This window comes from Phalacrocorax aristotelis, chromosome 3, assembly GCF_949628215.1.
Source record: "Phalacrocorax aristotelis chromosome 3, bGulAri2.1, whole genome shotgun sequence".
NCBI lineage: Eukaryota > Metazoa > Chordata > Aves > Suliformes > Phalacrocoracidae > Phalacrocorax > Phalacrocorax aristotelis.
In genome coordinates, this window is record NC_134278.1 from 33293047 (window position 1) to 33308858 (window position 15812).

At 38.0% G+C, this 15812-nt stretch overlaps 1 protein-coding gene across 2 annotated transcripts in view; it reads left to right on the forward strand.

Annotated features, from left to right (window-relative positions):
- Positions 1-15812, forward strand: part of SMAP1 (small ArfGAP 1) — a 105886-nt gene that overhangs the window by 75929 nt on the left and 14145 nt on the right. For both annotated transcript variants that reach the window (XM_075087066.1, XM_075087067.1), the window contains 2 exons: positions 4727-4811; positions 15203-15330. In XM_075087066.1, coding sequence (XP_074943167.1) covers positions 4727-4811; positions 15203-15330 — 213 coding nt within the window. The remainder of the gene's footprint in view (positions 1-4726; positions 4812-15202; positions 15331-15812) is intronic.

The following is a 15812-nucleotide window of genomic DNA, read 5'->3' on the forward strand; positions in this document are numbered from 1 at the left end:
GGGTTGGTCAAGCATGACTTCCTCTTGGTGAAGCCACGCTGATTCCTCCCAGTCACCTTCTTTGACCTTCATGTGCTTGGAAATGGTTTCCAGGATTAGTTGTTTGATCACCTTCCTAGGTACTGAAGTGACGTTGTCCAGACCGTAGTTCCCTGAAGATAGGAATGACAGAAGAATGTACTTTGGTAAAAGGTCAGAGGGACAGCAATGGGAAAAAACCCCAAAGGATTACTGTATCCCAGTTACCTTCATCTGCATGATTGCAAAAATTTATGATGCCCATACTGGATCTGAATGAGTGTGTCCCTGTTCCTCCATGAAGTGATGTGTTTTGTAGGTGAAAATATTTACAAGATGTTGCAAGATTAATTCTTTATTTGTCTCCTTAACTTGGCAGATGTACCTAATACCTGCTGAATAAGGGGTAACTTAAATGAATTACTGTGGCTTTTTTCAAAACGGGCTCAGTTTTTCTTAAGGCAGAAAATTCCAATATTATACTAGATAATAAACTGGTCATGTGGATGATGGGAAAGAATTGATTCCCTAGAAGCTTGTTTTGGCCTCAGTTACTTTCAGTGATATTTGCAAATAGACTTTTTTCACTAATCCCAGAATATTTTAAGGTGGAGGACATTGCTTGGTTTCAGTAGATACTCCAGCCTGAGAACAACTTTCACGAATAGTGTAGTGGCATTAGTGACAACTGTGAGAATGGAAATGTAGGACCTGTATATCAAAGATGTTTTGATGCTCTGCTGTTTTCAAGAAGAGTGTTTCAGAAGAATGTACTAGTGCCATAAAGATGATTTTGAATGAGAAGCTGTTAATACACGACCCGCAGTAAATATATCTAGGAATTGCTATAACTAGGTACTTCACTTAATAAAACCATGTATGTTGCTAAGCCAATCTTGAATGTTGTAAAAAAAAAAAGAAAAGCCCTGCTAACCTTGAAAGCTCCACTTGAAAAAGCACAAAATTTTGTACCTGTTCCCTTCTATTTGGCTTTTTTATAGCCAATTTTAGGTGCTATTTTTAGTTCATTTAATGCTGCTTAGTCTATTTTTTATGCAGCCTTTTTTTCAAAGGACTCAACAAAGAATAGTTTATCTAGTACCAGTGTCAATATTTAAAAATAATTGTTGTGGGAGTCAAGCAGACTAGTAATAGAAACTGAGATGAACCTTAGTGCAGCAGGATTCCCAAGCATTTGTCATGCTATATTGCACCTCTGCAAAATGCGGTAATTTTAGATAAAGCACAACAATAAATTAAACATTACGTTTAAGAAATGTCACTGCCTTGTTATGCAGTTTTTTGTTTGTTGCACATTTCTGTGCTCACTGCATACAACATCTACCTTTAACGTCTCAAAAGACCTCTCTCTACATAAAGGTTAGTCGGGTATGAGTCCTGCTGGAGCAAAACTACTGAAAAGAAATTAAGCATAATATTTCTCTTTATGATTTGGAGTAAATTTTTTAAGTGGCTCCAATATGACTTCCCTTTTTGTTCTTTCCTGAAAGTTTCAACACCTCAGTTATGCCAGAATTATCTAGGTTGGAAGGGAGCTCTGGACATCATCTGCTCCAACCCCAGAAATATGCCACAATATCTGCTATAGAAGCAGAGTGAGTACTTCAGTAGCGCACTGCTTTTCATGGTACCGTCTTGAGGTGGACCACAGTGGAGTCAGGCAGTCCAAGATCCATGGGGCCAAAGAGAGAACAAGGCTATCTTAAAAAAATAGTATGGTAAAGGGGGTTTATTTAGGTATTCTTAAATTAAGAATAATTGCGTGTGTGCAGGCTTCTTGTTCTAACTCAGCCCATTAATGCCAACTTTATTTCATTTATGCCTAAGCGTAGTTGACTTCAGAGACCTCTGAATCATGGCAGACCTTAGGCACCAAATGAGCATCTTCTGAATTTGCACAAAAGCCCTCAATAGTGGCATGCAACATCATCTTAACCAGAAATAAAGGCACACTGAATTTAAAATTGGTTCAAATCTCAGACAGGAGAATAGGAAATTCCAGCAATTGGTGTATGTAATGGTGAGGTAAAATTAATGGTAAGAGGAAGGTGTTTGGTTCCAGATAGCTGCTGATTATTGCTTTGTGTGACCACTGTCGTGCAGATGAAGTACTGGTAAATTGCTGGGTGACAAATAGCTTATTCATCCCTCCCCCCGCCTCCATTTTCCAGACTGAAGGTTCGTGTTTTGGTGGAAACGGTGTAGCTGTAAAGGAGAAATTGGAAATTGAATACTGCTTTAAGGAGAAAATCTCCATCAAAGAAATGAATGCGGTATTAATGTCTAGAAATATTTGCTGTATTAAGAAGGTTGAAAAAATTTTTGCAGTCTTTCTTAAGGTAACTATCTATGAAGTAACTTTAAAACCTATTTGTTTACATACTGGCAAGGGAGCAAAATGAGAAAGAAACTGCTCATCGAGAAATATAGTAATGATACTGGAAAAGGCTACCTTAAAGGATCTTAATTTTATAGAAATTGGTATTTCTGTACTTTGTATCTTCATGGCCTGTCTTATTTAGAGAGCGATGAAACAGAAATATGCATTTAATAATTATAGAAAGTGTTCATTTGACAAAGCAGAGGACCTAAGTGGATTATTCTTACTGTATTTTTAAATTTTTAGGTAGTGAGATTAATTTGCTCCAGTAGTAAGTATTAAATAGAAGGGAGGGCTCTTTGAACTCCACCTCTTTAGTTCTTAACGTATACAAAGCTATTGTCATTTCTGAAAAGGTTTGCATTCTAAACCAACCCTGTCAAGCTTTAATTTGTTTCAAACTCTTGCTTTTAGGTAGTTATCATAAACCTAATCTGGAGTAATCAAAACTTTGCAAATTTGCATTTAAGAGAACTCTAACAGTTTTGCTCTTCAGTTTAAAGTTGTTTTTCTTTATTCAGAATTGCTAAGCTGTTCAAGCAAAAAAAAGTCAGTTTTATGAAATCAATAACATGTCAGAAATGCTTCTTTTTGCAGCTTCTGTGACACGTGGTGTTCCTTACAGAGTTGGAGAGGAACCAAACCTGCACTTTTTCATTATAAAGTCTTTTCTGAAATACTTACTGTTTATTCTAATTGACGTTCTTCATAATAATTTCAGTTGTAGAAGACTTTATTTTGAATGGTCACTTTTAAAAATTGTTGATATGCAAAAATTTATTTTAAAAAGCCATTCTTCCTTCTCGTGCCAAAGGTACGGGTTTTTTCTCTGCAGTATTGAGCAGCATGTGGAATCAGGGTGCTGTTCTTCAGATCATATACTCAAACATGAAAGTTGTAATCCAGTATAGAATCAGGGAATCCATGGAATATTTTTCCAGCAGGCAGTTTCCCAAACAAACTTGTTCTTGAACAAGGTATGTGAAAATATAAGGGTTTTTGGCTAGAGCAAGCATTTCACTGAGAGTTTAGTGAAGATCAGGTTGAGTCTGAAGATACCTGTTCCCTGTAGCTGCAGAAATGGAGTTCCGTTCATTGCAAGCTCTTTCCTGGAGGTTTTCAGTGGGAGCTTGTTCATATAAGAGCAGTGTCAGCAGGATGTTAAGTTCAGTTCATGTGGGCCATCTTTGAATACTCTTGATTTTCCTCATTGCTCTTTACAGACACCAAGCTTCTTACTCCTTATTCCCAGTTTGCAGGGTGAAGGATTACCAAAACAAGGAGAACTTTCTATCCACTTATTGAACTATAAAGTTCTAATACTAAATACTAAGATTTAATGACTTCAGCAATGTCAGGAGACTCAGTGACTCTGTCAAAGCCATATTATGGGGGTGATAAAGGTGGGAGTGAAGCAGGTTCTGTTGGTGTCAACCCAATGCCCAGCCTGACAGTGCTCTACTGCCATTACTTGGTAATCTGCTCTAGTACTGGCTGTACTCATTGAACAACCAAGCCACTTCATGTTTTTGTGGTAAGATGCATATTAAATGCATGCAAGAGAATGCATCTATCATGTCACTACTATAACGTAGTTTGTATTAATTTTAAAATTGATATTTTGATGGATTTGGGTGATCAGCCTGATATTGGTATGAGAAGAACTATAAACAGATTTATGAAGTAATTTTCATAATCAATTTCATGTCAATATAATCTTATATTTCGAAGTCTCTAGGCAAGCAAAGACTAGGACTTCCCTTTTCAAAGGAGAAAACTACTGTTATTTGTCTTCAGGTTTACAAAGTAAAAGACCGTGAACGAGATTATGTCCATCTGTATGTAGCATCTGTAAAGTCAATGTTCTGCAGACACTCTTCAGGGAGGCTAGTCAGTTTGTCATTTTAAAATTTAAGCTTTTAAAAATGTCAAGTTTTTTCTCTTTAATGCTGCAGAACTGTCATGTTTGGATGCTAAAATTAGTAAACAATCAAATTATAGAAAGTTTTTTGCCTAGTGCATGATATGCAGTGATTCTGTTTAAGATTTCAGCTTCTTTTAACCTATCCTGGAGCTTACATTTATTTAAAAATTTATTACATACCAGTGAAGGCATAAGGATAATTTTTTACAGTCATGTGCCATGTTCCTTACAACTTATTTCGTTACAAATCAAATTCATTCTGATAAACAAATATAGAAAAGGGGTTTTATTTCTGATACTGGAGCAGCATCTTTAATGGGAAGTTTTTAAGCACTGTATCTTTTTCAGAAAGGTTATTTGTGTGTTTTTTTCCCACTTTCAAGCCACAGAAGAAAGAAGATCAGCAACCAGAAGCTAAAGCAAGCCCAAAAAAGTCATCAGAACCCACCATTGACCTTTTAGGACTTGGTAAGAAATACATAATTTCCTGTTTTTCAATCAAATACAGATATGTCATTTTATATTTTAATAAATACACTTTTATTTTCTCTGTGCTTACTGATAGTTAGCTGAATTTGAAAACCGTAAGATTCAGTCTGTATGAATTTGAAACTATAAAGGAAAAGGCCATAGGGATCTGTGTATATCAATACTTGTGTTTTGCTAAGGACAGTAATGAGCTCCTGTGGGAAGGCGAAGTTATCAAAGTGATCTTCAAAGGGCTTCTGGATTGTGGTATTTCAATGTTTATGGTGCAAGTGTACTTCTTAATGAAAATGGTGAGGTCATCTGAATTGTCTATCTGTAAAATACCTTATATCCTAAAATTCCTGTATTAGTAAAGGACCAGTAAACTGCTTGGCTGCAGCTGACTAGTATCTTGTAAAACTTAATAAATTGGGTGTTACAGTGTTGTGTACTGACTTTGGCCATCATTCATTTTTATCTAATATACCTTTTGCTTTCTGACTGGTAGGTAGCTGTGTATTTGTCTTGTAAATAAACTGCTTTGGACCTGAATAATTTAATTTGAACTGGCTATACTGTTGTGGTTTTATGCTTTTTCTCTGCTTTTTGAAGGCTGTAATCATAAAAACTGTCTTTCACTTGTCTAGTGTTACTCTAAGTGTGTTTTTCCATTGGATAGAATCTTAAAATGAAACCGGATGAATTAAATATTACAGTAACTGTTTTAAATCCCCTTTATTGTTCACTGTTGAAAATTTTCAGAGAGTTGTGGATGGATATTAGAATATTCAATTTATATCAATATAAAGGTTATTCTTAAGTTTCTACACAGTTTTTGCCGGATATTGGAGGAGGCTGATAAGTCTTTTAGATGTATCTACATTATTCTAACTTGAATTTGAAGATGTTTTGTTGTTGTTTTTTAATTTTTCGTTTTAAGGTATGAATAATGTTGCAGCAAAGCAATAAATGTCTTTCCTGTTTTAGAATTCACACTGTCATTCAAAATGCATGTTATTTTCCCTCTGGATGTAGAGTAGCTGTAAAATACTATTTTTGTACTGGTTATGTATGTGTTGTGATCCATATCTCATCGCAAGTAATCTGCTACCATAGACAAGCAAATCTTAATTAACACAGTAGAAGTTAGATTATGGATGTAAAATGAACCTATTAAAAACAAAAGTAATTCAGACTTAATGGAAAGCTGTTTCTCCTTTATTTTCCTTTACCAGACCAACAGCCTAATTAAGAACTAAAATTTAATCAATATGTGCTTCTGAGATTGTCAGTCTTCTGTATCCTTTTAGTCATGATTTGAAAAGAATCTTGGTAACGCTGTTTTATGATGTGATAATGAACTCAGATTGCATAGGCTAACTTGAGCTGTAGTATGCAGCAAAGTATTATAATTGGTGTTCAACAGCTGTGCTTCAGTCTAAGGAAGCACAGTGAGATATGCAAAGGGCAAAGTTTATAATTTGTATGTTAACAAAACAATTTTAGAGGAGGGAATGTTTAGAGATCTTTTAAATAACAAATTGAAAGGCAGTGTAATAAGCTAGTATCACTTGGAATCCACTGAGCTGCAAATGAGATTATGTATTAATGAGAGCAGACCTGCATAGATAACTCTCCAAATGCCTGCAGTAGACTACTCGGATAGTATTAAAAGATCATTTCAACCCAATTTGTCATAGAACCATAGAACAGCCCAGGTTGGAAGGGACCTTGAAAGATCATCTGGTCCAGTGTATGAGAGAGGGAGCCTAGATGAGATTATCTAGCATCCTCTTTAAGCGCATCCTGATCCATAGTGAGGTTGTTCTAGTGATTGATCTCACTGTAAAAAATGTCTTTCTTATGTCGAGATGAAACCTTTCCCAGTGCAACTTGTACCCGTTGTCCCTTGTCTTCTCCGTGTGGCTCCTTGTGAAGCAAGAACTTCCGTCGTCTTTGTAGCCGCCCTATAAGTACTGGAATACTGTGATGAGGTCCCCACTGAACCTTCTCCAGGGAGAAAAGACCGAACTCCGTCAGTCTTTTCTCACAGAGCAGGTTCTCCAGCCCTTTGACCATCTTCGTGGCCCTCCTTTAGACCCCCTCCAGTTTGTCTGCATCCTTCTGGAATTGTGGGGACCAGAACTGGGCACAGACTCCAGGTGTGGCCTGACGAGCACTGAGGAGAGTGGGATGATCACACCTCTATCTCTGCTGGTAATGCCCCTGTGGATGTGGCCCAGAATCCCATTTGCCTTTGTTGCTGCAGTGGCACAGCTGCTGATTAAAATGTTCAGTAAGTCCTGTCAAACAGTATTAAAATGGATATGATGGCATAGCTCATTCTTCTTACTGAGTGGACATGTTTCTAATGAGGAATCATTCTCTTAGGGCTTAATTTCTGCAAATGAAGAATAGTAGTAGCTTTTACTGCAGCAGATCAGAATCGCTTGTGATAGCAGGTTAACTGATTTTAATGGCTCACAATTCATGCTAGAAAAATTTTGTCTTTCAAAACAGCCTGGCCTCTTGCAAAGTATTTTCTTGACTAAGCCTCAGTGCTAGCTTTGGGTATGGGGTTAACCTTTGGGTCATTCCTCTTTTTGTCTCAATTGGGGTTTTAATAGTGACCTCATCAGAAGGTAAATATCCTGTGAGATAGGACTTACTCAGTGGCAGTTGTAGCTAGACAAGATAATTTTCTAAAAATAAATTGTTTTTTATTTTTCTTTATAAATTTATAAATTGAAAAATTCTTGAGATAATATGCCTAGGAAAATTGTATCTTTAAATCTTGTAATAGCAGAAGAGGCGTAATATCCTCAATGACTGTACTACGATGTTTGCGTTTCTTCTGAGCCTTTTTAAATAGACTCATGTAGCTCCCTCGAGTTCATGGTCGGGGGTTTATTATTAAGACAGTGTTTCGATGACCCAGGTACGTAAACATACGTGGCTTTTGGCCTTTTGATTCAGAGTAGATTTTAGTTCAAAACTCCACACACAGAAAGGTGGGGAAATAGACACTTACAAGCTAAATATTTTTACATTCTCCACAAGCAATAGTGTTAGTGTTCTTGGTGTGTAACCCCGAAATTCCTTCCCTTGTCTTCTCAAGCGATGCGAAAAATATAGCCTATTTCTTGTAGGCTAAAACTGAATGATCTCTGCAATTAGTTGGATCTTGTCCACATCGAAAGTGTGCCCTATTGAATATGTAGGGACTTAAAATTGATGCTAAAAACAATATTATGGGATTTTATAACATTAATTTTTAATAGGGGGATTACAGGAAACATTTTTCAGTTTGGAAGTCATAGCATGTAAACCAAAGTCTTCAGCACTTAAGTCATTGGCAGTGCTGTGTTTTCATCCCACTGGTGTTAACCATGTGTTCTGTGCTGCTTGATATTTTGGGGTTTTGTCTTACAAGTTGGATGTCTCCACTTATGCCAGACTGAGGTAAATAAAGAGAGTTTTTTAAAGTACTTGTAAAAAAATTGTATGATACCTGTGTATGACAGTGGGAGTCTTTTTTTGGAATCCTACACAGGCAATTTTGGACCACTCTGTCAAGATATGTCACTTAGAAAGTATTTCAGCATACAGAAAAAAAAAAAATAATTTTAAACTGCATTACCTTACAGAATTATCAGAAAGATGGAAAGTGCATGTTACATATTCTGCATCATTTACCGTGGTTAGATGTGCCCTACATAAAATAGCCAATTGCACATTCTGGAATAACCACTCTAGTAAGTTATAATGGATGACCAGGAGAAAGAGATTTTGTTATGTTGTTATTAACTGTATGTGATGTGTGGGGCATTCATCTGGCATGGCTGGAGGTGAAGTGTGATATGCTAAAAGCTGTATATCTGCTTGCTGGGGGGGAAATATTATCTGAAGGAATTCTGTGAAGTTTTGAGGGTTTAATCGTGGTATGAAATGTAGCTGAATGTTGCGTATCTGAGAAATGTGCTTTTGTCAGTGCTGTCTAGTAAGTACTGAAGCAGCATGGTCGGTCATAAGTTGGAAGGCTGCATTTAAGAAATAATAAAAATATATTTATAAGTACTAAATATCATATATGCATATATAAGTACATGTTAACAGAGCAGCGATACTAGAAATGTTAAGTTTATGCTTAAGTAAGCAACGTTTCTACCCAAAATGAAAACGTTTACAACCACTTAACTCATGCAGCATTGTTACCTTTCTGGCTTTCAACAATTTATTTTGGTAACTATCCTACAGACATAGCCTCCCTGTGAATGCTTTTTCGCTTCTGCAAAGGTTTTAGCAGCAAATAAAATTTTAGTAATGCAGTAAATAATTCCACAGTACTTTGGACACAAAAACCTTCCTTGTATATTCGCACAAGATTCCGTTTAAAGTATTGAACTATTTCTCTCAGCGCTGCCTTTCTAATGATTTGGTGGAATAAATAATCATATGTACATTCAAAATAATCTTCTCTCCCTCCATTGCAAGTCTTAGTATGGGTGTAGTAAATGACTGTATACCCAAAAATACATGGCAGCTTAGAAACAAAGTTCTTGTAGATATTTTGCCCCAGAATTTTGGAAACATAAGCAAAGTTTAAGAGCTGATCTTCTTTCTTGCTGTTCCCCTTTCTTGCTGCTCCTTTGATGCTCTTCTGTTGGTCATTCTCACTGTTGGTGAGAATGACAGATACATATACCAAGGATTTATGCTGTGTGTGAGAGAAAGCTTTCATAACAGAAGGCAGCACTGAACAGGGAATTGTCATGTCAGGGATTAATAAAATATATGCAGAGGAGTGCTATAAAGGTAAACTTCACTGGAACCCTCCACTTACTCTATCCTGGTGAATAGCTTTTGTTTCTGCTATCAAATTAAACCAGACTCCCTAATGTGAAAGCAGAAGCATGTCTGTTGTTGCACAGTATGGCAGACAGCAGTCGGATATTATCTGTCATATTGTCATAAATATAAAAAGAGAATTTTTGAGACCACAACCAGGAGCAACAGTGAAAACCTCTGAGCGTGGAAGCTCTGCCTTGCCTACGCTGTCATTGCAGTGGGTTCTGCCACACCCGATACTTCATTCCTAGCTACGGATTTGGTTAAAAGTTAGTTGTTTCAAAGGGATTCTGTGATGGTCTCCATAACAGGAATTCTGTTGGTTAAAACTATAAATATCTCAAAATAATTAGACAGGCCTATAGAACTTAGTGTGACTTTTAGCTGTTCCCTGGAAGAACTACAGCCATGTTTTCTTCTGTCAGATGCACGCCACCTCTTTTGAACAGTTTTTAATGGTAGGCAGCAAAAGTTGAATTAAAAGTAACAGAATAATTTAGAACTCAGAACTCCACTGGAGCATCTTTCTTATACTACAGAAATATTTTAAAATGAGGAGGGAAAGACAGACGTACATCCTAATGCATGGACGGGTGTGCTGAAGTTGAGAATATCCGTAATCTCTGTGAAGAAGTGTGAAATATTATATTCAAGTACAAGTTTGTGTATGCCTGCATATATATACATATTTGTCATAGTATTAATTTATAAGCAGCATATTAAATACCTGAAAAATACTGTGTTCTTGTGAATGTGTTCTCCCATGAATGTTCTCAGTATTTGAAATGCTTGTTTTAGTAAATGATTACATTTAAATTTTCAGTCTTATTTGTTAAGCTTTTTTACATTCAGGGAAACGGAACCACTTTGGAATATGATGAGAGATTTTTTTTCTTTTTTTTTTTTTGTAATACATGTGCTTCACTGAGAAAATGAGAACACTAAATTATTAATTCCAGACAATCCTTTTGCATCAAAATTATGCACCATACATTCCTAAATTTATCTGAAACAGTGAACCTTTGGGGAGATGTTTTTGGAACTGCCTGTCTACAGAATAACCTCAAAAGAAGCTTGTTACTTAACATGCGAGTATATTTATCTGCACGTATCTTAAAGCACTGGTGTGGATGGAATGGTGGAGCAGATTATACATGTGATCATTTTGCTGCACACTGACTTCCATTCATCAGAACAGAAATAAGGGAAGGAGAAGACCTTTGTAGCTAAGATGTAAGTAGCTTTGACATAATCATAGATGAGTTCGTAACTTTGCGTTTCAGAATTGTTGGAATGGCAATCCTCACAGCAAAGTCAAATCCCAACATGGCCACCTCAGCCGATTTCATTAGTACTTCACTCCTATGGTCATTGTGTAAACCGCTCACTGTTTGCTTAGCATAGAAGATCTAATACGGCCAAGCCACGCCCGTGGCCATTTTCACAGAATCACAGAATCCCAGGTTGGAAGGGACATCAGGGATCATCTAGTCCAACCTTTCTAGGAAGAGCAGAGTCTAAACAAGATGGCCCAGCACCCTGTCCAGACGACTCTTGAAGGTGTCCAACGTGGCCGAGTCAACCACTTCCCTGGGGAGATTATTCCAATGGTTGACTGTCCTCAGTGTGAAAAATTTCCCTCTCATGTCCAATTGGAATCTCCCCAAGAGCAACTTGTGTCCATTCCCCCTTGTCCTCTCCATGTGACTCCTTGTAAAAAGGGAGTCTCCATCTTCTTTGTAGCTACCCCTTAAGTACTGGGACATGGTGATGAGATGCCCTCTGAGCCTCCTTTTCTCAAGGCTGAACAAACCCAGTTCTCCCAGCCTATCCTCATATGGAAGGCTTGCCAGCCCTCTGATCATCTTGGTGGCCCTTCTCTGGACCCCTTCCAGCCTGTCCACATCCTTTTTGTACAGCGGGGACCAGAACTGTACACAGGACTCCAGGTGTGGCCTGACAAGCGCTGAGTAGAGTGGGATGATGACTTCTTTCTCTCTGCTGGCGATGCCCTTTTTGATGCAACCCAGCATCCTATTGGACTTCTTGGCCACAGCAGCACACTGTTCCCTCATTTTGAGCTTTCTGTCCACCAGGACCCCCAGGTCCCTTTCCACAGAGCTGCTCTCCAGCCAGGTGGGTCCCAGTCTGTGCCGCACTCCTGGATTATGTTTTCCCAGGTGCAAGACCTTACACTTGTCCTTGTTGAACTTCATAAGGTTCTTGTTAGCCCAATCTTCCAGCCTATCCAGATCTTCCTGCAGAGCAGCTCTCCCTTCTGGAGTGTCTACTTCCCCACTCAACTTGGTGTCATCCGCAAACTTCATCAGGCTACACTCGATCCCGTTATCCAGATCACATATGAAGATGTTGAATAACATTGGGCCCAATATTGATCCCTGGGGGACCCCACTTGTGACAGGCTGCCAGTTTGAAAAGGAGCTATTTACCACTATGCTTTGGGTGCGGCCTGTCAGCCAATTCCCCACCCACTGCACAGACCACTTGTCTAGGCCATAACACATCAGTTTCTCCAGGAGGAGACTATGGGGAACCATATCAGAAGCCTTGGAGAAGTCCAGGTAGACAATGTCCACTGCCTGCCCCATGTCAACCAGGCAAGTCACTTTGTCATAGAAGGCCACCAGGTTTGTCAAGCACGATCTGCCTTTAGTGAAGCCATGTTGGTTTTTCCCAATCACGTGCTTCAGTTGACTTGTGATGGCCCCCAGGAGGATTCATTCCATTTTGCCATTGTGGAGTTGGGTCTGTCTTAGTCGTTGCAGACAGCAAATTTGCACAAGTTTGGCCCATAAATAAATTTGCTGAGGTTCAGTTTCTTGTGAATGCCATTCGCTTCTGTCCTTTTCATATCCCTGCCTTCAAGGTATTTTGGTCCTTTTTACTGGGCCTGCTTGCCATTGATATTAAATTAGAGTATAAAATCATTTGTGTATCTGAAATAGTCACAAAGGGAAGCGTATAGCTCTCAAAGAATTGCAAGCCAGCACCTTTCTGCTTGGCTGTTTCATAATTCCCCGTATGAAAAAGGTGCAGTAAGTGGTTAAAACATATGCTGGGGAATTCACATATGCTGAAGTCTGTTCAAACTTGTGTTTTCTGTAGCAGCTATAGCTGTACCACATTTCCTGTATGTACTAAGGCGCAAAGGTTAGCGGCTCTGCAGTAAGACCGAATTTGGATATGCATGGACTTCTGATGTGTTCCACATTGTTGGGTTTTGATGTTCATGACTTTTGTATCAAGTTTTCACATACACAGCAGTGACAGTCTTTATCTTTAAAATAAATACTTTGATGTAAGGCAACTAAAGGGGGGTCACCTTCCATCGGAGTTGGAAGGCAGACAGAAATGAGAAGGCATCCCTGAGTGGTGATCATCTGACAGGATTGTTTCAGAACGCAGTGCCTTCTCATGACAGTTAACAGCCAAAAATCTTTTTGGACTTATGTGATAGCTGCCTCAGTCAGGTGATTTCCAGGCTGGTGAAGTGACTGGTGCTTCTTACTGTTTCCGGTGTTTTGTTCCAACTTGTCAATGTCCTGGGCTACCAGGAAGGGTAGACTCCAACTGTAGTGATTTTGCACGTGGCAGAACAAAGCAATGAAAAATTATAATACTTGACATGCAGGGAGACAAATCTTGGTATGGTCTCCCAGTTATTTGTATTCTTAAATAAAAAGGAGAGGAGAGCTAAAGGACAGCTTCCTTTTACGTAACAAACTTAATCTTTTGTTCTATTACATCTTTTTTCTTGGAAAAATATAATACTGATTCTGCAGTTTTCTTTTGCAGTAGGGAAAGAATGTTGCAATTATGTGAGAGATGGAATTGTATTCTTTCAAATAAGTGTTGGAAGCTTACTATCATTTGATTTTAATTAAATATTGCATCTTGACTGTGCTCTCACTAATCAGACCACCTCTGTCCTCATTAGAGTTGCAGAAACTTTAATATGCCTAAACCTCACATCTGCCTTCAGCCTTACATGGGTCTCTGTGGTAGTAAGACATATGTTTCATGTGTTATCATTCAATGTTGATGCTGATATTCTGATGATCAGCCTTAGCTCTTGAAATGGATCTTTTCACTCAGGCCGGTAACTGTCATGGGTGCAGGCATCGGAAAATAACTTCTTACAGTTTAGTAAAAGGAGGAAGTGACTGTTTTTCTGAAATGGATAGTAACTATTTTTTTAAGTCCTTCATGCATTTTAAAGTTTAAAAGTGGTGATTTGTGTATTCTGTTGTGTTTTACATTGGAATGTATTCCTATGTTAGTTTGTAAATGTGTGTCAGGAGTTTCTGATGGATATATTTGAAGTTAGCTACCTATGTGTAATTGTGTGACCTTAAAAACAAACAAACAAACTCAAATCATTTAATTAAGATGCTAGGTTACAGAAACTAACTATGAATGATGAGAACAGTGGATACAACACATGCATCTAGAAGAAAATTTGTTCTGTAAACACGCTAGAGCGTTAAGTAGAAATTGTGTTAAGATTTTTAGTAGTAGGTTTTCCAGTGTACTGTAATCTAGGGCGTTCAGAATATTTATCCTCCTGTGATGTGTGAACAGCCATGCCAGTTGTCATGGTGATTTTTTAGTTGGAGGGAGAGTTTTGACTTAATTCAGCTGGTTTGTTCTGCCAGAGATGTCTGACTTCTGCAGTGAGTATTGGATACTTTGAGACTTATCTTTCTGTTTTTCCTAAAGAAGCTTTCTTAAGCTTGCTCTGTTCCTGTAGCACATTTTGTGATGTTTTTATCCCTACATCTTTTAAAGTATTTTCTTGCAGTTCTCCTTAAAAACGTAATTCCTCAGCCCTCCTTTTGTCCTAGATCACTAACTGTATTCATGTGTTAAAACAGTTAGAAGCACCAAGGCTGTAGAAGGTTAACTCTGTACAGAGCAAGAGCCAGAGGTTCTTAGAGATAATTAGCCCAGTGTGCCTGGCAGGGGTGTTCATGTGGAGCTATAAAATGATGTCAGTGCAAAGTACTTTTGAAAAAGGGGGAAGGATGGACTTTTTTCCTAATGCGAAGTTTAATTATGTACCCTTGAGTAAATTAGCATATCAATAATAACTTTATTGATTCTAAAATGCAAATTTTAATTCAAGAACCCATGTGTGTATTTTGTCTGATACATGGCTACCAAGTTGGGGCCTTGTCAGTAAGACATCTGCTCAAATTCTCACTCAAAATATTGGTGTGCTTGAAAAAGGCACTTGAAAAATGAATAATGTATACTGATAAATTGACGTGGCTGTCTGTAGGGAAGTCTTTAAGTGTTTTGGTTTGGGGTTGATTTTTTCCTGAAGCATGCTAGTATACCATCTTTTTGGGGAAAGAAGTCCTTAGAAAATCTGAACAATACCATAGTCTGAAAAATATTTATCTCTGAAATTGATGCATCTTTGATGGGGGCAGGGTAGGAGGGAATGGACAGCTTTAATTCTCACGCTGTTAAAATATTGACAGTTTTCACTTTAAGTGTGATTCTTTTGTCTTTTTAAGATGGTCCTGCTGAAACATCTGTTACAAATGGAGGCACTGCTGCTGTCACAGCACTGAATGATGACCTGGATATCTTCGGTCCAATGATCTCTAATCCTTTACCAGCAGCTGCTGTACCTCCTGCTCAGGTAAAATTTATTTAGTTATATGTGTGTGTAAACATGTGCGTGCACATGCATATTCTCCTTCAAGGAATTGTTCATTAACACAGAAGGAACGCATACTTCTCAACACTCATGACTGGAGACTCTTTAGCTGTAATGGCTATATTTTTCTCACCTCTTCAAGCTTCTGTGCTGCTTGGATATAGAATTAGGAGATAGAGTGGTCTTCCCTTCTTATTCCACCTGGTTATCCAGCTAAATCGGAATCTGTCTTACCATGGTGATAGTGGTCATGCTTTCTTTTCATTTATATTCATCGTGTTCTTTTTTAATAGGTGTGGCTGAATGTGTTTTTACTTTATGTACTCAGGTTATTTGGGCTTTAAGTCATACTTTTTAAGGATGTCTTATTGCTTTGTGATGCTGGTATTTAGGAAAGGCTACAGCAGATGCTTCTTCCTTAAGAGCTGCTAGAAATCTGGGTCTCAAGCTTCCTGCTTAAAACC